Source organism: Hemitrygon akajei, chromosome 21, assembly GCF_048418815.1.
Source record: "Hemitrygon akajei chromosome 21, sHemAka1.3, whole genome shotgun sequence".
Taxonomy (NCBI): domain Eukaryota; kingdom Metazoa; phylum Chordata; class Chondrichthyes; order Myliobatiformes; family Dasyatidae; genus Hemitrygon; species Hemitrygon akajei.
Genome location: NC_133144.1, coordinates 52432462 through 52458611, shown reverse-complemented (window position 1 = coordinate 52458611; position 26150 = coordinate 52432462). Strand labels below are relative to the sequence as shown.

At 44.4% G+C, this 26150-nt stretch overlaps 1 protein-coding gene across 6 annotated transcripts in view; it reads left to right on the top strand.

Annotated features, from left to right (window-relative positions):
• The window catches only part of LOC140714305 (PH and SEC7 domain-containing protein 1-like), a 226103-nt gene that overhangs the window by 43379 nt on the left and 156574 nt on the right, over positions 1–26150 (top strand). For 4 of the 6 annotated variants that reach the window (XM_073025415.1, XM_073025414.1, XM_073025412.1 and 1 more), the window contains exons 2-3: positions 10272–10346; positions 19544–20559. In XM_073025415.1, the coding sequence (XP_072881516.1) occupies positions 19627–20559 (933 nt within the window). In that variant the 5' untranslated portion in view covers positions 10272–10346; positions 19544–19626. The remainder of the gene's footprint in view (positions 1–10271; positions 10347–19543; positions 20560–26150) is intronic. The other 2 variants (XM_073025411.1, XM_073025416.1) reach the window with 2 other exon arrangements.

Here is a 26150-nt window from a genome sequence, read left to right as displayed (position 1 = left end):
TCCACAGATTTAGAGTCATTGATTACATATTAAATAGTTTTATTTGTCATAGATACATCAAAATACAGTTTTTGTCAAATCAAGTCAGCCAGGTTTGTGCTGGGCAGTACCGCCGTGCTTCTGACACTGGCATAGCATTGAACCCTGATCTTACCACTGGCGCGGTAAAGTGATGTGATAACAGTGATCCTACTGTGCCACCCCATCATAGAGCTGTGAAGCATAGAAAATAGGCTCCTTGGCCCAACGGGCCCATGCTGACCTAACTGAGTCGTCCCACTGGCCTGCATTTGGCCCATCTCCCTCTCAACCTTTCCTATCCATATACTTGTCCAAATATTTTTTAACTGTCATAATTGCCTGCACTTTCACTGCTATCTCTGGCAGTTTGCTCCATTTGCTCACCATTCTCTATGTGTAAGAGTTGCCTCTGATGTCCCTTCTAAATCTTTCCTCTCTCATTTTAAATCTACCCCCTCCAGTTTAGTATTCCCCTACCCCTGTGGTTGTTGGCTATCTTGGCACACTGCCCTAAGCTTATTCTGAGATTCCAACACTACCAATGGGTGCAATGATGACCTGCTAGTGGCATTTATTTACCTATCTTGCTAAATATTTACTCTCCCCGTTTGCTTGAGCTTGGCTCTATTCTGTACTTGCATAGATTTGCATTGCACTTCATCTTCAGCTAACGTTGGGTCAGTGCCAAGGAGGAGACTGGATCTGTTACTCTATGTAAATGCTGCAATTCTGAATAAAAAAAAACAATTCTGAGGGATGCAACAAACTCTGGTATTACACGGAACAAATAACAGCACAGAAACAGGCCTTTTGGCCCACAGCCTCTGTGCCAGCCGCAATGACAAGTGAAACTAAGCTTGTTGTTGAATGCCGTGAAGTCTTTTGTTGACTCGTGTCTCCCCTATGGTTAGTGCAGTTGTCCATGGGGTTTTTGTGGCAAGCTATGGAAGTAGATTGCAGGCCTTTCTTCCATGCAGATACTGCTGCTGCCCAGGTTGGGACCTGGCCAGATAACTCAGAACCTTCTGCCCTGAAGTCCAGTGTTGATGCTACTACACAACCAGCTGGCCCAAACTAAACTTACCTGCTAGCATATGATCCATACCTCTCCATTCTCGGCAAGTTCGCGAGTCTGTCTAAATGCCGCTATCATCTATTTTAGCCCCACAACTCTTAGCAGCCCATTCCAGGCACCTGCTGCTTTCTGTGTATTAAAAAAATTACCTACTTACCTACTTACTTACCTACCTACCTACTTACCTACCCACCCACCCCTGCAACCTTTTATTCCTTTAGCTCCTGTAATCTCCTGTAATCTTACCCAGTCTTATCTTAAATGCTTCCATCTTGTATTTGACATTACTACCCTTGGGGGTGGGGGAAGTCTCTTACTGTTGACCCTATTAATGCCCCTCATAATTTTATATATTTCTGTTGTGTCTCCCTCAGCCTACAACGTTCCACAGAAAGCACCCCAAATTTGTCCAACCTACCCTAAGAAAGCGAGGCAGATGTTGTTAACTTATCTCCACTCCTTAATTCTGGCCTCTCTCTCAGTCCTAAATCAGATACTGCTGATACTGGCAGAGGCGGCTTCAGCTTTCTTAACCTCTGGGGCTTCCTAAACAGCGGCACAGCGCCAACAACCTGGGCTCGATCCTGTGAACGCATGTGTTTCCCCATGTACTGTAGCTGCACCCCCCCCAACACATTCCAAAGGCAGGCTGGCTGGTTAATAGGGAGCTGCAAACTGCCCCTAGTGTATAGATGGGGGAGGGCGGTGGTGGCGATGGGGTGGGAATTGAAACAGAATCACATTTATTATCTTTGACATAGGTCAGGAAATTCATTGTTTTTGTGGCAGCAAGACATAAAAAAAATTCTTAAGTTGTAAAAACATAAAATAAATAGTGTAAAAGAGGAATAGTGAGATAGTATTCATGAGTTCATGGAGTGTTCAGAAATCTGATCGTAGTGGAGAAGAATGGGTTTCATGGTTTTCTTTGTTTTGTGGCTGTCTTTGGGGAAGATGGATCTCAGGGTTGTATACTGTTTACATTCTTTAGCTAATAATTGTACTTTGAATCCTTTGAAGAAGCTGTTTCTAAAATGTTGAGTTGAGTCTTCAGCCTACTATACTCCTATACCTGCTCCTTGATGATGATAAGAGGGCATGTCCCTGATGATGAGAATCCTTAATGATGGATACCGCTTCTTATGGCACTGCTTTTTGAAGATGTCCTCAGAGGTGTAGAGGCTTGTCCCCATGATGGTGCTGCCTGAGTCTCTAAACTTGTGGTGCTTTGTTTGATCCTGCACATTGGAGCCTCCAGACCAGGCTGTGATACAACCAATCAGAGTGTTCTCCATTGTGCTTCTGTCAAAATTTGCTAGAATCTTTGGTGACATACCAAATTTTCTCAAATTCCTAATGAAGTATAGTCACTGGCATACCATCTTCCTGATTGCATCAATATGTTGGTCCCAGGATAGATTCTCTAAGAATAGAATGTAGGGAGAGAATAAAATGGGGTGAATGTACAGTTACTGTAAATGGGTCAGCATGGGATTAGTGGGCCAAAAGGTCTGTTTACACACTCTATGATCTTCATCTTTCATTTCTTCGTTGAGGTTTCATAAAACTTTAGTCATTGACCAAACTTTTTGTCATATCCCCTAATAACTCCTTGTGTGGCTCATTGTGTAGCACCATGGTCCTGAAAAACATTGTCTCGTTTTTACTGTGTACTGTACCAGCAGTTATGGTCGAAATGACAATAAAAAGTGACTTGACTAAGTGTTTGAAGCTGCTCCAATAACGCTTTGTGGGATGTTCTGTTACACCGAAGTTTCCTAGTCTGCAGTATGATTTGAACACACAACCTTCTATCTCAGTAATGAGAATCATAGCTGGCTGAGCTTAATTTAAAACTTCCTGAGGAGGAATGGAATATTTCATCAGCTGTGTAGCATGGCTGAGACTATGTCTTGGCATTCTGTGCCCTTGCTATTTCTATTTAATCCCAACAAACTACCTTCTACCTCAGCTTTGGAAGAGCTCCCTCCTCTCAGCAATGTGTTTTCCAGAGCCCCGGACTTTTGTTTATGCACCATTCACATCAGAAGCTTGGGGCGCCATGGCAGTGTCGGGCTGGCATAACTGTATTACAGCTCAGGGTGTTGGAGTTAAGAGTTCAATCCTGGCATCCTCTGTGAGGAGTTTTAACGTATCCCCGCCCTGTGGAGTGAGTGGGTTTCCTCCTGGTGCTCCAATTTCCTCCCAAAGTCCAAAGAAGTACTGGTTAGTAGGTTAATTGGTCATTTTAAAATGTCCAGTGACAGTCTCGGGTTAAATTGGGAGTTGCTGGTGGCGCAGCTCGAAGGACCAGAAAAGCCTATTTCACGCTTTATCTCTAAATAAATAAATAAGGAGGAGATGTGTGATTGTGATTTCAGTATCAGCAGACACATATTGACATAAACAGCTCCTAACTTGGATCCACCTATCACTCGCCAGCTGTTGCCCACACTATCCCTCACATCTTTATACCAGCTATTTCCCCTTTACTCTTTTAGTCCAGATGAAGGCCCTCACCAAAATCCATCCATTCCCCTCCACAGATGCTTCCTGACCCCCCTCAACCTCTCCAGCAGCTTGTCTTTGTTTTTTGTCCCAGCCTGAACTACAATTTTTCCGTCTGGACAATGAGCTCTGAGATCTCCTCTGCATCTTCTTAAGTGCAGTCACATTTTTCCACTTGCAGGACGTCATGGAGTCATAGACAAGATGGAGAGACACAGAGCATGGCTAGAGACCCGACAGCCGCTCATAAAGACGAGATTCAGCCGATGTTGGAAACCCAGAGCAACACGTACAAAATGATGGAGGAACTCAGCAGGTCAGGCAGCATCTGTGGAGACGAATAAACAGTCAAAGTTGCAGGCCGAGACCTTTCATCAGCTTATTGAGTCTATACCAACGAACCATCAATGTTCTCAGATGCTATCACTCACTTAAGTTCAAGTTTATTGTCATTCAACCATACACATGCAGACAGCTGAATGAACCTCTGGGACCAAGGTGCAAAACGCAGTACCTATATCACAAAGAGCATTTAAAATAACAATGAGAGAAAATCTGCAGATACTGGAAATCTGAGCAACACACACAATATGCTGGAGGAACTCAGCAGGCCAGGCAGCATCTCTGGAAAAGAGTAAACAGTCGATGTTTCGGGCCGAGACCCTTCATCAGTCCTGGAGACAAAAAGATGAGAAGTCGGACCAAGAAGGTGGGGGAGGGGAAGAAGTATGAGGTGGTAGGTGAAACTGGGAGAGGGGGAGGAGTGAAGTAAGAGCTGGAAAGTCAATTGGTGAAAGAGATAAGGTGCTGGAGAAGGGGGAATCTGATGGGAGAGGACAGAGTCCATGGAAGAAAGGGAAGGGAGAGGAGCACCAGAGGGTGGTGAAGAGCAGGTAAGAAGATAAGGTGAGAGAGGGAAACAGGAATGGGGAATGGTGAAAGGGGGGGGCAGATAATATAATATTAACAGATAAAAATACTCTATAGATGTACAAGTTGACATAAAGTGCATATATGACATGTAGTTAAATATATACCAGTGTCATGCTGTCACAAATAGTGTGTACTGGGTAGTAGCAGAGTATTACACACTAGGGACAGCTTACAGTGATCAATTAACTACCAGCTTGCACATCTTTGTGGGAGAAAGTTAGACAATCTGGTGGTAATCTACGTTGTTACAGGAAGAGCATGCAAACTCCACACTGACAGCATCGCGGTTCACGATAGTCCTTAGGTCAATGCCCCCTGTAAGACAATGGTTCTACCCTGCTGCTCTTTGCTGCCCTGGAGCCAGGACTGGATGCGGTTGGAAAACCATGAGCAGTCCGTGTTTTGTCTATGTTGCCTTCCTTCATAAGTAGGTACCTGGTCAGTCCAAGCATTGGAAGGATGAACTTCGTCTAGTTGACAGGTCCTTGGTTTCTGGTGCATTGTGCAGACAGGAAAGGGTTACTATAAATTATGTAACTATACCAGTTGAATATATTGGAAGGAGCAGCCATTTCAGTTCTGCCTGTGTCTGTATTTTGCATACAGGCTCTTCCCAAGGTTTGCAGTCCAACTCATTGGTGCTATTTTCAGCTCTCAATGACAATAGTCAGAGCTCTTGTTTGCATGTAGGACAAACAGCACTTAAATGCCTTTACCAGAGTGGTTTGTGCAGCTGCTCTTTAACCATTCGGAGGAAAAATGTAAATGTTCATGTATCTTCTTTTCATGTGTGGCCTGGGATCATCAAGCACAGAGTGCAAGGTAAGAAGATGTGACTTTACCAGTCATTCCTGCTTTATGAACTGGCGTGTTTAAGGGGTGGGTCAAGAGTCTATAATATTGCTGTGTGACCTTCTTTACTGGGCTCTCCCTCTGGTATTCCGTGTTGCTTTTGGCACTGACAGTAGTGGGAAGATGACCGCTGGAGCTCTGTTCATCTCTGGGGAGTGCTTCCACGGGGGTCGGCTCCTCTGTGTACCTGGCAAAAGGTAACGCTAGCTTTCCCCGAATTCTATCAATTCCAAAGCTTTTTCTTGGCCCTCTAATAGTCCTGAAAGATTCAAAATACATAGAGTTAGAGAGAGAGAGATACTAGAATCGGAATCAGGTTTAAAATCACCTACATATGTCATGAAATTTGTTTTATTCAGCAGTACATTACAATACATAAAAATGAAAACTGTGAATTACAATTTATGTATGTGTGTATATATATATATATATATATATATATATATATATATATATATATATATATATATATATAATATGTGTGTGTGTGTGTATATATATATCAAATTAAATAAGTAGTGCAAAAAAGTAGTGAGGTAGTGTTCATGGGTTTAATGTCCATTCAGAAATCTGATGGCAGAGGGAAAGAAGCTGTTTCTGAATCATTGTGTGTCTTCAGGCTTCTGTACCTCCTCCCTGATGGTAGTAATGAGAGGAAGGCATTTCCTTAATGGTAGATGCCGCCTTTTTGATGCATCGTCTTTTGAAGATGTCCTGGATGCTGGGGAGGCTAGTGCCCATGATGGAGCTGAGTTTACAACTTTCTGCGGCTTATTTCGATCCTGTGCACTGAAAGAGGCCTTTCTGGCCATCAAGTTCATACACCTATCAATCATCCATTTACACTAATGGAATATTCATCCTTTCTGCCCCAGGCAGATAATTTAATCAACCATTCTAGTTAACCCCAACCCCTTGATCTATCACCTTCATCAGTGCACTGCACTATAACCAATTTAAACTACATTTTAAATACATGCTGATATTTATGTATCTATGCACATTTTATTCCATATCTGTACTTTAACCTTTAACTTTATTTTTTATATAATTCTGTGTTCTTTATAGTTGTTGAATGTTGTTGTTTTCATAGCATGCTGTCCCTGACCAATACACCAAGACTGTATATGGTGAATAAAGTTGATCCCTGATCCTGTATCCTACTTTTAAATCTCTTCAAACTCTCTCCAACTCCCCTCAGATTCTACCGCTCACCTGAACACAAGGGGCAGTTCACTGCAGCCAATTAACCTATCAGCTTGCATGTGTTTGGAATGTGGGAGGAAAGTGGCGCACCCGAAAGAAACCCACACAGTCTCGGGGAGAAGGTGCAGTCTCTGCACAGGCAACACCAGAAGCCAGGATTGAACCCGTGAAGCAGTGGCTGTACCAACTGCACCACTGTGCTGCCCTCAACCTCAGCGTCGGTCTCTTCAGTGTGCAGGCAAACCTTGAACACTGAATCATCTTGCTTTGGTGGAATGAGGTTGGAGTAATCAAGGGCTTGAGGAGTGAAGAGTGTGAACTGGGCAAATACCAGGTCCAAGTTTGTTGCCATTCGCGTACTTTCACAGGACATAATTTTTAATTTTACTTAGAGATTACAGCATGGTAACACGCCTTTCTGACCCAATGAGCCCTCAGTGCCCAATTACATCCATGTGACCAATTAACCCGAGCATCTTTGGTGTGCTGGAGGAAACTGAAGCACCCAGAGGAAACACTCTGCCTCCCCAGCATCCAGGATATCTCAAGGAGTGTTGCCACAGAAAGGCAGCATCCATCATTAAGGACCCCCATTACCCAAGTCATGCCTTGTTCTCATTGCCACACATCATGTTGTGTGGTGTGTGGCCAAGTGGTTAAGGCATCGGGCTTGTGATCTGAAGGTCTCTAGTTTGAGCCTTAGCTCAGGCAGTGTGTTGTGTCCTTGAGCATGGCACTTAACCACACATTGCTCTGCGACGACACTGGTGCCAAGCTGTATGGGTCCTAATGCCCTTCCCTTGGACAACATTGATGGTGTGGAGAGGGGAGACTTGCAGCATGGGCAACTGCCGGTCTTCCATACAACCTTGCCCAGGCCTCAGTCATCATCGAAAATTGATGGACAGCTGAAGAAGAACCATCAGGAAGGAGGTACAGAAGCCTGAAGGCACATATTCAGTGATTCAAGAACAGCTTCTTCCCCTTAGCCATCTGATTTGTGAGTGAACATTGAACCCATGAACACTACCTCACTACATTTTAATTTCTATTTTTGCACTTCTAATGTAACTATTATATGATGATGATAGATAGTTTATTGATCCCAAAGGAAATTACAGTGTCACAGTAACATTAAAAGTACACAGGTATACAAATATTAAAAAAGAAGTAAGAAAGAATAAAAGATCAGTTATTTCAAAGAGTCTAACAGGAAGGGGTCATCACCTACCCGACTACAGGTTGACTCATTATAGTGCCTCTATATATAGTCAGGTGTTTTTCTTTTATTATATATTGCATTGTTCTGCTGCTGCAAAGACAACGGATTTTGCAATACTGTATATGCCGATGATATTAAACCTGATTCTGAGATCCGTTCTGACAAAGGGTCCTCGGCTGAAACAATTCTTTTTCTTTCCAGATGCTGGCTGAATCACTGACAGTTTCCAACATTTTCTGTTTTTATTTCAGATTGACCGCATCAGTCGACATTTTGATTTTCTTGATTTAGTACAAAATTTGTCATTTTCAGTTGAGCTCAAAAATGAAATCTTGTAAATATAATGACAGCATAAATATTAGTCCAAAATGGGATCCAGGTAAAGTCTTACCCCAGCTCATGGAGAGAATATGAAACTGGTCACAACAAAATGTTGCTGATCTGTACAAAGATAAACACATGAGGAAGAGAGGAAGAGCAGAATTTATTGATAGAATGAAATGAACAGGAATAGGAGGAGATTCACAAGACAGTCGAATGAATGTCGTGGGCTGAGCATGCTCCACTTCTGTAAGGAGAGGTTTGTACACACCTCAGTTTTCAATGGCCATCCCTAATCTTTTAGCTATGTCCCTTTGTTCAAGGTTCACACATCAGTGGACACATCTTGACATCTTTGTAACTCTTTTTTTCAATCAAATACAGCACATTTTATGAACTCTCCTTCATTATAGAACCAGTGCAATTTACACCTGGGTTACTCCATGCCGTAATGTCTTTCACTATAAACATGCATCCAAATCCTTTTCTAATCTGACAGCACAAAGGTGTTGAGGCTAATGTGTAAGGTGGTTGGGATCCCGTTTCCATTCCATTGACCTCATACCTACCGTAGTTCAAGCAGATTCACCAACGACATTAAGAAGAGAACTGGGTAAATTCCTAAAAAGAGATGATTGGTAGGTTGACAGAGAGACCTCACACCCAGTTCTTTCCCACATGTGGAAGAGAGATTTGCACCTGAGCCACAGTGAGGAACCAACCACAGTCAGTGCGGGAACAAAAACAGAAAGTTCTGGAAATACTCAGCTGGAAATGTTCTGTTGAATAGTCACCAACCTAAAACATGAACTCATTTCTTTCTCTACTGATGTCAGCTGAGCTGCTGAGTATTCCTGACATCTTCTGTTTACAGTTCAAATTTCCTGCAATTTTTTTCTTTGCTTTCCAATGTGTTCAAAATCATAACAGGATTAGTGGTTTTATTTATTGTATCTTCTTTCTATGCTCCAAAGAATGGTCAAATTTTACTGAATGAGCGTAATTTAATAGTGAAACCAGACAATGAAACAAGGTAAGAGAGAAAAAAATCATTCCGCAAGCTATTAACAATATGCTGAGGTAGATTCAATAAACTATCGAAAGGCAAATGTGAAGTAAAATTTTGCAGAGGTATGAGGAAAGGCTATGGGAGTAGGACTAATTGATAATTTCCTCCAAGAAGTGAGGATGATGGGTGAATGGCGTCTCTTGAGATTAAAATTAGTGGAAATTATGTGCACTGCCAGTAGCTCTATTGTCTTGCATTATCACCAGTTTTCCTCCTTTAAGAACTCAGCAGGTTGGGCAGCATCAGTGGGAACCCTCCCCCCACCTTCTTTATAAGGCCCCTGCCCCCCTCCCTCTTCAGTCCTGACGAAGGGTCTCGGCCCGAAACAATGACTGTTCGTTTCCACGGATGTTGCCCGACCTGCTGAGTTCCTCCAGCTTGTTGTACGTGTTGCTTTAACCACAGCATCTGCAGTATACTTTGTGTTTCTTCCTTTAAGAATTTAACCAATTCTCTTCCTAATGCTGTTGAATCTGCTTGAATCACCCTTTCATGTAAAAGCAATTTATAACGCTTAAACACACATAAAAGGCTGGAGGAACTCAGCAGGCCAGGAAGCATCTATGCAGAAGAATAAACTGTTGACATTTTGGGCCAAAACCCTTTTCAGGAATGGAAAGAAAGGGGAAGAAGGCAGAAGAAGAAGGTGGGGAGAAGTGGAAGGAGCACAAGCTTGAAGGTCATTGTTGAAGCCGGGGGGGGGAAGGTAGGTGGGTGGGGGAAGGGGTTGAAGTGAGAAGTTGGAGGAGATAGGTGGAAAAGGTAAAGGGCTGAAGAAGAAGGAATCTAATAGGAGAGGAGAGAGGACCATGGGGGAAAGAGAAGAGGGAGGAACACCAGAGGGAAGTAGTAGGCAGGTAAGGACAAAAGTAAAGGTGAGAGGGGAGCCAGAATGGGAATGGAAAATGTGAGAAGGGTGGAAGGGGAAGAAGGTTATATACTATTAGGTTCTTTTATGAATTTTCAGAAATCTCTGACCTGTTTGTGGTTGGGCACCAATTCTCTCAAATCTACTTGTCAGCAAAACCTGAATGTTTACACAAAAATTCTTTTGTTGTTTCCAGGGGGAAGCATTATAAAGACGTGTGTGATGCATGCTGAAAGGAAAGGGGTCACGAGGGAAATTATGCGATTACAAGGTAGGTGCTGCAAAAGGATGAGGTTAACAACGGATTCCTGTTAGCACAGTAACAATTGTGTTGATGTCCTGTCGAGTTTAAGACAATAAGACCATAAGATATAGGTGCAGAAGTAGGCCATTCTGCCCATCGAGTCTGCTCCACCATTCAATCATGGGCTGATCCACTTCATCCAGTCATCCCCACTCCCCTGCTAATTTGACTTGACACAAAGATTGCCCCAGAGGAGGGAGTCAGCAGCCTTCCACCCCCTGAAGTTGTTAACACTGCCTCTCCTCTTATACATATCCCAGATGTTCTAATGCATAGCAGATTTGTTTACTCATGACGAAACTCCCAAGGATTTTCACATGTGCCACTCCAAAGGGCAGCAAGTTCAAATCCCTGCAAACGGTCCTGTAACTTACGAGTTCTGAACATTCCTGCTACATTCTAGTGTATGTGATTCTCACGCACAGTATCAGACCAATGCAAACATGTTGGGTCCCTTCCCCACCGAAATCCTGATACTTTCATTTCCCATTCCAGTCAATGAGTGGTTGTGAGTTGGGATTTACTGTCCAGAGTTTAAATTAGCCCCTGTAGGTTTTTAATATAAGTGTGACTTTTATTGCTTGAAATTGAGGCGGAGATCTTGCAGGACAAAGTCAGTCAGTCCTGGAATGCAACTAACCTGAAAACTTGAAAGAACGATTAGAAAGATTAGTTTTATTTGTCACATGTACATTGAAATGTCAAAACCTAGAGTGAAATGAGTCATTGTGTGTCAAGTCAAATTAGCAAGAGTTGTGCTGGATGCAGCCTATGTAGCATGGCCCTTGACTCAGTAATCCTGACCTTACACGAGGAAATTCAAACAACAACACACACAAAATGCTGGTGGAACACAGCAGGCCAGGCAACATCTATAGGGAGAAGCGCTGTCGACGTTTCGGGCTGAGACCCTTAGTCAGGACTAACCGAAAGGAAAGATAGTAAGAGATTTGAAAGTAGTGGGGGGAGGGGGAAATGCGAAATGATAGGAGAAGACCGGAGGGGGTGGGATGAAGTTAAGAGCTGGAAAGGTAATTGGCGAAAGTGATGCAGAGCTGGAGAAGGGAAAGGATCATGGGACGGGAGGCCTCAGGAGAAAGAAAGGAGGGGGGGGGCACCAGAGGGAGATGGAGAACAGGCAAACAACTAAATATGTCAGGGATGGGGTAAGAAGGGGAGGAGGGGCATTAACGGAAGTTAGAGAAGTCAATGTTCATGCCATCAGGTTGGAGGCTACCCAGCCGGTATATAAGGTGTTGTTCCTCCAACCTGAGTTTGGATTCATTTTGACAATAGAAGAGGCCATGGATAGACATATCAGAATGGGAATGGGACGTGGAATTAAAATGTGTGGCCACTGGGAGATCCTGCTTTTTCTGGCAGACCGAGCGTAGGTGTTCAGCGAAATGGTCTCCCAGTCTGCGTCGGGTCTCACCAATATATAAAAGGCCACACCGGGAGCACCGGACACAGTATACCACACCAGCCGACTCACAGGTGAAGTGTCGCTTCACCTGGAAGGACTGTCTGGGGCCCTGAATGGTGGTGAGGGAGGAAGTGTAAGGGCAGGTGTGGCACTTGTTCCGTTTATAAGGATAAGTGCCAGGAGGGAGATCGGTGGGAAGGGATGGGGGGGAACGAGTGGACAAGGGAGTCGCGTAGGGAGCGATCCCTGCGAAAAGCAGAAAGGGGGGGAGGGAAAAATGTGTTTGGTAGTGGGATCCCTTTGGAGGTGCCTGACCTTGTATCTTTTTGGAAAGTGGTAGGAAAGAGGAGCACTGGAGGAAACCCACATGGTCACAGGGAGAACGTACAAACTCCTTACAGACAACGTTAGGAATTGAACACTGATAGGTGATTGCTGCTGCTGTAAAGTGATTCTGCCAACACTACGCTACCGTGTCACCCTTGAGTCTGAGCCAAAGCCATTTTATTCCCTTGGGAAATCCATCGTTCTTCCTCTGTGCTCAAAGTTACACTAGTAATTGTGCAACACGCTGTGCACAGATGTTCAGTCTTTCCAAAATACTATAAGACCATAAGACATAGGAGCAGAATTAGGCCATTTGGCCCATCACATTCGCTCCACCATCCAATCATGGCTAATTTATTTTCCCATTAGAACTGGATAGTGAAGCTTGAACTTGATGTTTTGACACAATGGTGAGGAAGGGAGCAGGGACAGTGAGTCCTGTTCTGGAGAAATGATCAATTATTACACACACTGTACACTGCTCATTCTCACCTCGATATCAGTGGCCCTTGGAGCTATTGCACAACACTCAGGTTAGAATATTCATGAAACAGCATAAATCTCTGGCTCCTGTAACAGGGGAGGTGTTTCCTTTGTGAGGTTTCCCTATGTGACCAACAGTCTCATCCTGTATCAGGTGAAGGTGGGTTTGAATCCCACTCTAGTCTTGAGTACAGAAGTCCAGAGTGATATTTTAGTGCAGTGTAAAGGAAATGCTGCACTATTTTTGGTGCAGTAGCTCGACTTCCTGCCTGTAATCTTTGATGTGTGTGAAGAGCAGCTGAAGCATTATCTCCAGTGTCCCTGCTAACGTTGATCTCCAGTTCTCATAACTGAAACAGAATGCGGGTCTAGGGCTTGGTTTATTATTGCCACGTGTACCATGATACTGTGAAAAGCTTGTCTTGCATACTGTTAACACAGATCCAATTATTACATTGAGCTAGAACAAGGTGAAGCAATAACAATGCAGAGTAAAGTGTAAAAGCCACAGAGAAAATGCTGTGTATCTCAATGAGATGGATTGGGAGGTGAAGAGTCCATCTCATCGTACAAGAAGCCCATTCAAGAGTATGATACCCGTGGGATAGAAGCTGTCCTTGGGCTTGGTGGTGCCTGCTTTCAGGCATTTGTATTTTCCGCCTGATGGGAGCAGAGAGAAGAGAGATCATCTGGGATGAGTGGGGTCTTTGACTATGCTGGCTGCTCGACTGAGAGAGCATTGACAGGGTCTAAATCTGGGCTTAAAAATTAGCTTCATTTGTCATGCATACATCAAACCTCGATATACGTTATTTTGTGTTATCGACCAACGCAGTCTGAGCATGTGCTGCGGGCATCCCCCAAATGTTACCACGCATCCAGTGCCAACAGAGCATGCCCAGAGCTTACTAACGTTAACTCATATGTGTTGGAATGTGGGAGGGAAGTCGAGCACCCAGAGGAAACCCTTTGAGGGGTGTCTGGTTTCCATGCTGTGCTGAACATAGGGAACAGTGCAGTGCAGGAACAAGCTCTTTAGCCCACAATGTCAGTGCTGAACACTTTGCCAGGTTAAATAAAGCCTCTTATGCCTGCACACAATCCCTACCCCTCCATTCCCCTCGGATTCAGATTGATTAGTCACATGTACCGTACGTCGAAACATGCTGTGCTGGGGGCAGTCCACAAGAATCAGCACACAATCCCGCGTCGGCATAGCGTGCCACGATATTCCCACAGAATGCCACTGGCAACAGCATAACGAGCCCCTTTCCCATCCTCCCAACAACCCAATAAATACTACAACTATATTTGCTTCCTCTCCCATGGCAGCATCTTCCAAGCACCTTCTACCAAAACAACAGATTAACTAGATGTTATTTTGCACAAACTGTAGCCCATGTCTCTTGCATTAATACACCTTCTACACTACAAAGTTACTTAATTGACCATAAAGCATGTTGGGATGTGGGAGGTGCTATAGAAATGCAAGTCTGCCATTTCTCACTGTCTGTGGTTTTCACGGATGTTTGCCTGGCTCATACTGAAGGTGAGGCCGTTCACTTTGGTAAATGCCTTCAGACGTACACTTACCAGATGTGGTAACTACTGACCTGCCGCCTGCTATGCTGGTGACATCAAAGGCAGCAATGAAAATCCTCCATCTCTGGTGGGGTTCAGGGTTTCCTTCATCGTGTCCGTACTTCGGTTTTCATTACCGTCAGTCATGTAAGTCCCAGGTGGAGACTCAGGAATACTGTCACGCACAGATGTACAAGGATTCTTCACTGCTGGTTCCCTTACAGTTTTGTTTACCAGTCAGAGTTGTTAGCCCTGAGTTGAGCCACCAATCCTGGAGGACTGGTGGACCACTCTTAGTCTGGCCTCTAGTCTTTGACATATTTGGCATGGGTGACCCCAGCAAGAGCCAAGAGTGGTCTGACTCTGGGCAACATAGCTCCCTGGATCGTTGAGGCACGCAAGCCTCCAAACCCTACGTCAAGGTTGTGGTCCTTTTGGAAGCCACCCAGTAATACACTCTCCATCTCCCATCCATCCTCTGTGTTTTTTAATATGGGAACAACATTGTGATCAAAAATTTGTTTTATAGTGATGTCACACACTACCCAAGGCGGCATCCAGCACTAAGGAGCCCCATCACCAGGTCATGCCTTGTTCTGATTGCTACCTTTAGGAAGGAAGTACAGAAGCATAAAGGCTCACATACTGTGATTTAGGAACAGCTTCTTCCCCTCTGCCATCTGATTTCTGAATGGACATTGAACCCATGAGCACTACTTCACCAGTTCTTTATTTCTATTTTTTCAGTACTTATTTAATTTAACTATTTAATACATATATACTTACTATAATTGACAGATTTCTTTCTCTATGTATTGCATTGTACTGCTACCGCAAAGACAAAAAAATTTCACAACATATGCCGGTGGTATTAAACCTGATTCTGATAATAGTGGGCAGGACAGTGATGCAGTTGGTAGAACTGATGCCTCACCGTGTTTATCAGCTGGGTTTAAAGATTAGCTTTATTTGTCACATGTACATCGAAACATCGGTATACGTTGTTTTGCTTCAACAATGAGCACAGTCTGAGCAAGGGCTGGGGCAGCCTGCAAGTGATACCAAGCTTCCGGCACCAGCATAGCTCGCCAACAACTTACTAACCTTAACTCGTATGATTTTGGAATGTGGGAGGAAACCAGAGCACCCGGAGGAAACCCACGCGGTTATGGGGAGAACGTAAAACTCCTTCCTGACAGCGGCAGGAATTGAACTCCGACCGCCGGTGCTGTCAAGCATTGTGCTGGCCGCTACACTGTCATTCCTCACTCGGGTGGTGCTTGTGTGGGAGTTTGCATGTTCTCCCCATGACCGCATATGCTTCCTCTGGGTCCTCCAATTTCCTGCCCCACCCCAAACGTGTGCAGGATGGAAGATTAACTGGCCTTTGTAAATTATCACCTGGGTGTCGGTGAGTGGTTGAATTGAAAGGAAATGACTGGAAATACATGGAGAATAAAACGGGTGCTTGATAGCTGGCACATACTAAATGGGCTGAAGGGCATTTCTCTTCACTGTATTGCTCCCTGCCTCTATATGTTAATAAACTAGAAGTTTGAAACAGAAATCTAGAGGCATGAGTTCAAATCCAGGCAGGGCAGCTGGGGAATTTAAATTTAATTTATGAAATAAATCTAAGTTAAGTAATGTAAGTTTTGGTGACTATTCACTCAGGGGCCTCTTTATTAGGTACACCTGCTTGTACTGGCAAATACCTAAACAGCCAATCACGCGGCAGCAACTCACTGCATAAAAGCATGCAGACACCGTAGAGGTTCACTTGTTGTTCAGACTAAACATCAGAATGGGGAAGAAATTTGATTTGAGTGACTTTGATCATAGAATGCTGGTTGGTGCCAGACGGGGTGGTTTGAGACTGCTGATCTCTTGGCACAACAAAGAAACAAAAAGAAAAAAAAAAATCCAGTCGGTGGCAGTTTTGTGGATGAAAACAATTTGTTAATAAGAGAGGTCAGAGGAGAATGGGCTTAATGGCACAAACTGACAGGAGGGCGACAGTAACTCAAGTAACGGCACCGGACAACAGGGGTGTGCAGAAAAGCATCTCTGAATGCATAACATGTCGAACCTGAAAGTGGATGGGGTGTAGCAGTGGAAGACCACAAACACGCACTCAATGGCCACTTTATTAGGTACAGGAGGTACCTCACAAAGTAGCCACTGAGTGTAAAGACAATGTTTGTTATAAAACTCCATCTGGTTAATTAATGTTTTTAGGGAAGGAAACCCATTTGACTTACCCAGTATCACATGTGACTCCTTACCATGAGCACCACGATTGTCTCGTTCCTGCCCAGTTCAAGGCCAGTTAATGTTGGGCAATGAATGCCTGATTTCACAGCAATGCCTCTATGCCTTGAATGTTAAAAGACAAGATTGGGGCCCTTGCCATTTAAGATAAATGTCTTTGTCATCTAGCAATGATGAATTACACCCTTCCCTTCACCTACCAAATTCGAATTATAACCCTAGCCTTCCCCACCAACATAGATAGACCTCTGTTATTAGTGTAATTTTTATACAGAGCGTAGACTGATGTAGAGCTGTTGTAGCTCTGTGAGCTATCTGATCAATAGACAGGAGGTATGTACAGAGGGGTACAGTGACAAGTGCTCTGAAAATATGAGTGTGTGGAATCGATGGACACTTTTTATTTAAAGGCTCTGAGCAGAGATTATTAACTTGTTGTAAATGTAGGTGCATTGGGTAATTTTGAGAAGCTTTCATTATTCGCTTCTCTCTCTCTCTCTCTCTTTTCCCCTCTCTCCCCACTTACTCAACCTGCACACTTTCTCTATTTCTCCCTCTCTTGCTTTCTCTTTCCCTTGTTATCTCTCTCTCCCTCTCTCTCTCTCTCGCCTCGACTATTTTTTTCCCTGCCCTACATCCCCTCTCACGTGGCCATCGGATTTAAATCAGGATTAGGTCAGCTTCAATCAGGGCTCATCCTTGTGGACATGGCGTAAACAGTCTTAGGAGAGAGGGGTGGGGACCGTCTTCGGGATTGCTGCTCCCCCCCCATGACGTACGTGGACCCTGCCAACGGAGACATGGCACCAGGATCCAGTCACGGGATACGTGACGGTGTGTGAAGTCATTCCGGTTGCGGACAAACGTGCCCTAGCGCCAGAATTAAATGGATTCCACGAGAGCGTACGGCCATAGGGTCCGGGGAGTAGTTCCAACTTTGTATTATAGGTCAGTTTAGTCAGTATTGGAAGCCAGCAGCTCTCCAGCAGTGTTAGCCTGGACCTCCGAGTTCTGACTCAGTATTAGAGTTGGATGGCGTTGCATTTGACCTGCTGCGGGTGCCAGCTGGTCCTAGCGTGTTGCCAGCTGTCCGAGTGAATTCAGATTGGGCACACAGAAAAAAGAATAATCTTAAAGGGAAAGGTAAGTTAACTGTGGATGTCACCCTGAGCCAGGGTAACACACTGAATTCGAAGTACATGTGTTTTAAATCAAAGGCCTCAGGGTTTTCTTTCCACTCGTTCAGTCTCCCTTCGGTTATCCCCTTTGTAGTGCTGCCCTGTGAGTTTTGTGTTGTTAACTCTACACTCGGAACTATGCCCCCTGAGTCCGGCATCCTCTTCTCAAAGGAACATCTGCGTTTTGGTGTTGCGAAAATAAAACTGGACCAGTGATCAGGAGACTTGAGATCAAATCCCAGCACTGGAGCAGAGGAATTTACATTCAGTTAATTAAATATCTGCAAAGTGAAGCTTTTATTAGACCATAAGACACAGGAGCAGAATTAGGCCATTCAGCCCATCGAGTCTGCTCAGCCATCATGGCTGATTTATTTTACTTCTCAACCCCGTTCTCCTGCCTTCTCCCTGTAACTTTTGATACTCTTACTAATTACCTATCAACCACCACTTTAAATATACCCAATGACTTGGTCCTCACAGCTTTTAGTAGCAATGAAGTCTGCAGATTCACTGCCCTCTGGTTAAAGAAATTCCTCTTCATCTCAAAGGGATGTCCTTCTATTCTGAAGGACCTTTTGGTATAAACCATTATTCACCTTTCATGGAAGACCCTTTGGCCCACATCTTGGTGACACAATCTTAACACAATCTATAGTTTTGCACACTGTGAATGAATTTAAAAAAAACACGTGACCCTTTCACTACTAACAGTCAGCTTTCCACAGCTTCCCAGTGCAAACTGATGCAGAACTGTTGAACTTTGAATGATTCAGGGAGTGCACAGTAGGGGCTGGTTTGAGACATCTCAGTCCTGCTCTTGCTACCAAGAGGTCCATTTTGCAGTTGAGTTAAAGGTGAAACGCACAGCATGAACAGATCTTCTATCTGCCTTTCAGAGGGATTGGGTGGTGGAGTTGAGATACGTTCTCCACCAAAGGGAAGTGTAAGGCGCTCCTTCCCTCCACTAGCCTGCAGGTCAGCCTTGGGCAAGGTGTAGCACCTGCTTAGCCCCAAAGATCATGGTCGCATGATGTCAAGGGAGCAGTCTTACGAGCAGCTGGTGCATATCACAAGTCCTGGTTATGCGACCACTGACACCAGGCAGAAATAATGGCTGGGTGCCACCCTCTTGTGAGAAGAAGGCAATGACAAACCACACTGTAGAAAAATTTGCCAAGAACAATCACGGTCTTGAGACCACGGTCAGCTATGCCATGCGACATGGCACATAATGATGATGAACAAGAGCAATGATTTCCAATCCAGGTGGCCATTGCCATCTCAGGGACACTCAAGATTCATAGTGGTTCATGTGGTTTCACTAATATCAAGACAAATTAGTCTGAAGTTAACAGTATTTACATGTCGAGCATTTATATCATTTTGTCTTTGCATGTCAGTGCTTATTCTATAAATAAGCAAATATGCATGTTGAAAGTATTTTTTACTTTCCTGTGTTTGTGTGTAGGAGGAGCATGTATGTATATCATATCTACTGCAGTGTATCATGTGTGAGTGAATTTGCAAGCACATTAATGTGTGTGTGTATACCTGTGAGTCTTTGTGTCTGTCATGTAAACATCTATGTGTGAGGATAATTTGTGTACGTCATGTTAATCTGCTTGTGTGTGTGTATATATCATATTAAATCATATTTGTTTGTGTGCATACATGTTTTCTGAGCTTCCCACATGGCTGGGTTTATTGGGAATAATCCTATCATCGAGGGTCTGCTCTAAAGTGTGATTGCTATCAGTCTAAACCGGTGTCCAGATCTCTGTCTGTACTGTGCTCTTCAAACCTTCTATCTCCATTGATAGAAGATTGTAACACAGATTTCAGCTGCAGGTCAGCCTAACAATGTTCGTCAGTAACACATTTCTTGGAATTTCCAGGTTGGAAAGCGGACACTACTCAAGGACAGAAGGACCAATCACCACGGCTGCCTGCCCCTTGCTTGTGACGGGATTGGACTTAGATGGCACAGAACACTGAAGTCATGACTTTCTACATGGAGCTGAGGACTGCTCCCTCCAGAAATGGTGTTAAACTGCCTTGTGATTCGCCGAGGCTGGGCAGCTGGAAAGCTGCTCAGTGTGATGCCACTACCCAATCGCCATGCCGACTCTCGGCCAACTCCCTGAGCCCCAGGCCCCACGTTCAGAGGCGCAGCCTGCCGCCGGATTCCAGGGTCGACTTCTTGGGCTTGCCTGGCCGAGCGAAGGGCGTGTCCTCGCTGGTCCGCACACAGTCAGAGACCAACCCCTTTCGGGAAACGACCCCCAGCAGCCCAGGGAGGTCCACTGCTCCCACCTCCCCGGTGGGCATCAGGACTCGCTCTTTCTGCCCTGCTACCTTGGAGAACACAATCAAAAAGGTGGGCGTCAGCGCCAGAGGTAAAAGCTCAGTGGTTACTTTCAGCTATATTGAAAAATCCAAGGTGAAGACTATTGTTAATCCCCTCAATTCATCAATGGTTCCTCAGGACACTAAACCCCCTTCCACCTCAGCTGGATATAGAAGTCCATCTCCTGGGCTTAACCTAACCAAAATGTTGTTAGGTTTTGCATCAAAACTGCCTCAGACGGGAAGTCTAGACACAGTGACTCTGGGAGCCTCCAGCAGACCATCAGACAGAACGGTTTCCAACCAAGGCTCGGCTCTCTTGCTTGGCAGTGGAAGCCCAGTATGTTCTGATGCTCAAGATTCCAGCATTGGCCTCCGAAATGGGAATAAAATAGACCAGGTGCTCACTTCAAGGCCAATGCAGACCAGGAGTTTGGACCTAGGAACAAAGCCAGTGACTGCTTTCACTGTCAATGACACGTCCATCAGTAATGGCATCCTATCCAATCACGGCTCAGAACTGTCAATTGGAAGGGAGAGTCCTAACAGTCCCGGCTTCAAACAGGTACCATCTATAATAGCATCTATTCAATTATGTCTTGATAATTAGATTGCAAATATTCAAAGTAAACGGACTAGTTGATTCTCCAGGGTTGTATGCTTGGGTTGGTTGTTCTGGTACCTCAGTAATATAGCAGTTAGCGTGACACTATTGCAGCTCAGGGAGTTCTGGACTTCAGAGATCAATTTGTAAGGACTGTCTGTAAGGAGTTTGGATGTTCCCCTCATTTTCTCCCACTGTCTAAAGACATACTTATTAGTAGGTTATTTGGTCATTGTAAATTGCCCCATGGTTAGATTAGGGTTAAATAGGTGGGTTGCTGGGCAGTTCGGCTCATAAGGCCAAAGGGCCTATTCCGTGCTGTATCTCTAAATAAATTTAAAAAATGAATATAGACTGGATGAGTGGACATAGTTTTGGCTGCTTTGTCACTGAATAGGTATATGCTGGCCAAAGTGTGCTTGGTCTTCACATTTATGATAGGATATTATTCAGTCCCATTCACATACATATCACTAATGCTTGAAGACCTTGCATCCAATGACACGATGCGTAAAACCTCCACAAACTCTAGGGACTGACACCATTTTCCATTCAGGGCCACAGGAGTGTTGTCCATGCCTGGTCAATGGGTAGGGCATTGAGGAGGCAAGGTTCCCTGGGCTTCAGAGCAGTGACTGACATTAACCATGGTTAATGAACCAATACACAAGGGCTCAAGTAAATAGGAGCTGGTGTAGACTACCAGGCCTCCCCCCATCCCCTCATCCTTGCTCGGCTGGTCAGTGTGAGCAAGCCTGAACTGCTCCTTTGTGCCAGATCCCCTTGATCCTCAATTGCCTGATCCTTCTGCAAGTGATCTACCCTCACTTTAAATAATTTGGTTCCGCCTCCACAACACTGTGGGGTGGAGAATTCTGTAAATTCCAGAGAGATTCCTCTGTGAATGATCAGTGCCTCACATTGTAACACAGTCCCATTTTTGATGCCTGTGATTTTCACTTCGCCTATAAGGTGACCAAGCCTCTGCATAATCTCTTGTACTTATTCAAGTACTTGCCTAGCTGCTTTACAAATTGGAAGTGGGACTAACTCAGGTAGACTCTTAGGTGGCATGAATTTTGGGCCGGAGGGCCAGTATCCAGGGTGTATTACTCCATATTGTGAGCACATCTGCCTCTCTCATCTCATCAGGCAGCACAATCCAAATTGAAACCACCCGCTGTGTGAAAATGTTGTCCGATCCTCTGTGGCCCTCTCTTTCATCTTGCACCTGTGTTCTCTTGTTGTGGATGAAGTGTAGTCAATCATTGCCCAGTGCATGTTTGGCACAGTTGTTATAGTACAGGATCACAAACATGCAATGACGTCCTTAACTGAAGCCATTTTCTCAAAATTCCGAGCACAGCCATGCTTCTTGCCACAGAAGGCAATGATATGATCAGGCCCAGCCCACCAAAGTACCATATCTTTCAACACCTTAGCAACACACACAAAGTGCTTGAGGAACTCACCTACGCAGGGAAATAAATAATCTAATGTTTCAGGCTGAGACCCTTTATTCAATTTCAATTCAATTTAATTCATCTTTATATGTCATTCAACTATACATGAATTCTCATTAATACAGCCAAACGAGACAAATTTGCTCCCGGGCCAAAACACAGTACCTACAGCCACATTCAGCATAAAGCACCCACAGCACATACAAGATAGCAAGCACAGCCATGCAATAAAAGAGTCCAAACTCGAGCTATCAATCTACAGTCGACCACAATAGAACTTGTCTTCTGCTGAGCGAACATTGGGGGCAGCACTGACTCTCACCTGGATGTCACACCACACTGCCCCCGGTGGCGTGCACTGGCTCCAACGCCTCTGCCTTGGCGGCTGTAAACAGGCTACTCCGCGGCTTGAGGCCTAGTTCTTGCATGTACAAGATAACAAGCAAGTATAAAATATCAGTAAAATAGAGCCATGCAAAAAATATTATATATATGTTAATGTATATAGTCATATAGTGCAGTCCCTTCAGTCCATTGAACGCCATCTTGCGTTGAACAAACTTCAGAGAGAATAGAGCTAATCTTGCAACACCTCATATTCTGTATGAGTAGCATGGTGGCATGAACATCAATTTATCCAACTTCTGGTAATTTCTCCTCCTCCTCCTCCCCCCTCTCTCTCTTCCATTCCCCATTCTGGCTTCCCTCTTGGCTCTTCTCACCTGCTCATCACTTCCCGCTGGTGCCCCACCTTCCCTTTCCTTCCATGGTCCACTGTCCTCTCTGATCCGGTTCCTCCTCCTTCAGCTCTTTACCTCTTCCCCCTATTGTTAAAGTTTTGTAACTTCAGAACATTAAACTAATTCAAAGGACGATATGGGAGTCTGAAATATGGGTCTAACTTTGTGTTTAAGTGAGACATACATGTATCATGTGGTAGTGTAATGATTTATGTAATTCACATGTAACTCATAATTATTTAAACAAACAAGAATGCTTAATCAAACGATATATATACAAGATTACTCAAATATTACTAAAATATTAAATGCACAACACATATCACCTCCGGAGCTTCTTACTTTAACCCCCACCCACCTTCCCCCTTACTCGTCAGCTGCCAGCTTGTGCTCCTTCCACTCCTTCCGCCTTCTTATTGTGGCTGCTGCCCCCTTTCCTTTCCAGTCCCAAGGAAGGGACTTGGTCCGAAACATCATCTGTTTATTCCCCTCTGAAGATGCTCCCTGACTTGCTGAATTCCTCCAGCATTTTAAGTTGGTTGCTCAAGTGCTTGAAATGTCAAGGCATAAAAGGCTATGGATTAATGCAGATAATGGGAATTAGTCTGCTCTGCCTTTCAATCATGGCTGATTTAACTTCCCTCTCAACCCCATTCTCTCTTTTACCTTTACTATTCAACATTCAGTATGGACATGGAGGGCCAAAGGGCCTCTTTCTATGCTGTAACTCTTACAACTACTGCATTTGCCTCGTGCAGAATTCAACATTGTTTTGGGCACAGTTAGTAAACGCTGTTTCAATCTAATTTCAAGAGACTGGCGCACAATAAGAAAAGGCAGGGGCCATGTGAATGGACAGGTAGGCCTAGCTCACCACTGGCTTTGCAAGAGTACAGAGGCAGCAATTGTTAAACAAACTCGGCAGAGCAGGACGCAGAGTCTGATTTGACAGTCAGCTACCTGGGACGTGTGAAACGGATTTGGTGATTATCTTGGAATGAATCCAGACTGTTTGTAATAATTGGAGTCCTGAGCGACAAGCATGTCTCTTGACTGGCACATGTCCAGCTCATTTAGTCGGTTGTTACTGAGACTATTAAAGGCAGCTGAATGTCCAGCAGTGATTCGCCCTTTGTTATAATGTGTGTGGAAATGACAGGAGAACCTACACAAGGCCAGCAGACGTTGCACAAACTAATCCAGATGGTCGGATTTGGAGAGCGTTCTGTTTATGCTCTACACAAAGCTCCCTCTCACTCTGCCACGTCTAACAATCGGTGCACTCATTTCCATTATGAGGACTGCCTGTTTTACAACCCAAACCACTATGCAGAGCCACTCATGCCCGCCGTCATTTTGGCTCGGTCTTCTTCTCTTTTCTTGCCTTTGTTGGTTTGCTGGGCAGGTCCCACAGCCTTACCATAAGCAACACTTTGCGCAGACCCTAACTTCCATGGCAGGTCATCCATTCTCACCTTATCAGAGATATTCCCTTTATTCTACACCTTACCCTCCCTCACCTTCTCTGATTCCTAAAATTGATCTTTGATTTCTATCTGTTCCTGTTCTAGTAAAGGGAAACATTAACTGTTTCTCTTAACAACACACACAAGATGCTGCTGGAACACAGCAGGCCAGGCAGCATCTATAGGGAGAAGCACTGTTGACATTTCAGGCCGAGACCCTTCGTCAGGACCAACTGAAAGGAAAGATAGTAAGAGATTTGGAAGTAGGAGGGGGAGGGGGAAATGCGAAATGATAGGAGAAGACTGGAGGGGGTGGGATGAAGCTAAGAGTTGGAAAGGTGATTGGCAAAAGTGATACAGAGCTGGAGAAGGGAAAGGATCATGGGACGGGAGGCCTAGGGAGAAAGACAGGGGGAGGGGAGCAACAGAGGGAGATGGAGAACAGGCAGAGTGATGGGCAGAGAGAGAAACAAAAAAAAACAACTGAATATGTCAGGGATGGGGAAAGAAGGGGAGGAGGGGCATTAACGGAAGTTAGAGAAGTCAATGTTCAACTGTTTCTCTTTCCACAATTGCTGATTCACCTGCCAAGTATTTTTTCCCACAGCATTTTAGACCATTAGATATGAGACCATAAAGCATTGGAGAAGAATTAGGCTATTCAGCCCAGTAATTCTCTCCCTCTATTCGATCATGGATGATTTATTTTCCCTCTCAACCCCATTCTCCTGCCTTCTTTCTATTATCCTTACCAGTGAAGAACTTATTAAGCTCCACTCATCGGCATCATGTGTCAATTCAAATCGGTGAGGGTTGTATTGGCAGCCACAAATGATGCCACACTTCCGACGCCAACATAGCATGCCCACAGTTTATTAACCCTAACCTGTAAGTCTTTGGAATGTGGGGGAAACCAGATCTGGTCACGGGGAGAACGTCCAAACTCCTTAGAGGCAGTGGTGGGAATTGAACCCTGATCGGTGACTGCTGCTGCTGTAAAGTGATTTGCTGACTGCTATGCTGCTGTGCCACCCATATTCTGTATTTACGTCCCGCAAGGCAGCTGGTGCCTCTTCCCTTAATGGTGAGCCACAGAGGTTACCTGCCAAAGCAGGGAGAGTGGAGGCTTCAAAGTTCAAAGTCAATTTATTATCAAAGTACATATATGCCACCATGTACCACCCCGAGATTCATTTCCTTGTGGGCATTCACAACAGAGCAAAGAAATACAATAGAATCAATGAAAAACTGCACACAAGCAACAACTGACAAATAATCAGTGTACAAAAGAAAGCAATCTGTGCAAAATAAGTAAATAATACTGAAAACATGAATTGTAGAGTCCTTGAAAGTGATTCCATAGGATGTGGGATCAGCTCAGCGTTGAGGTGAGTGAAGTTACCCACGCTGGTTCAGGGGCCTGATTGTTGAAGGGTAATAACTGTTGTTGAAGAGGTGAGGCTTGGGGTGAATCTACCTTGAATACATTGAAAGACAGGGCAGGCTTGAGGGGCTGAGTGGCCTATTCCTGATCCTCTTTTCCTAACGTCGGACACAACCTCGCAAACCTATCTGTGTTTTTAGTGCTTGCCTAAAGTTCTGAGTGATAGCCAGGCAGTCCAGTGGTCTATTTGCAGATTCTCCTAAGTTGACCTCTAAAGCAGAGTATCGCGGTCATCAGTCACTGGCAGAGACATAATGAATAATATAAACACAATACACTCTGCTCCAACAGTCTTCTATCAAATTATTTGGAAATTAAAATGGCTTGGCCTCTCAAGTTCAATTTTATTCAAGTTCAGTTTTGCTTCTAAGTCAAGAGCACCAATGGAGAGGAATAAACAGTTGACATTTTGGGCCAAAATATTGATTATTTACTCCTC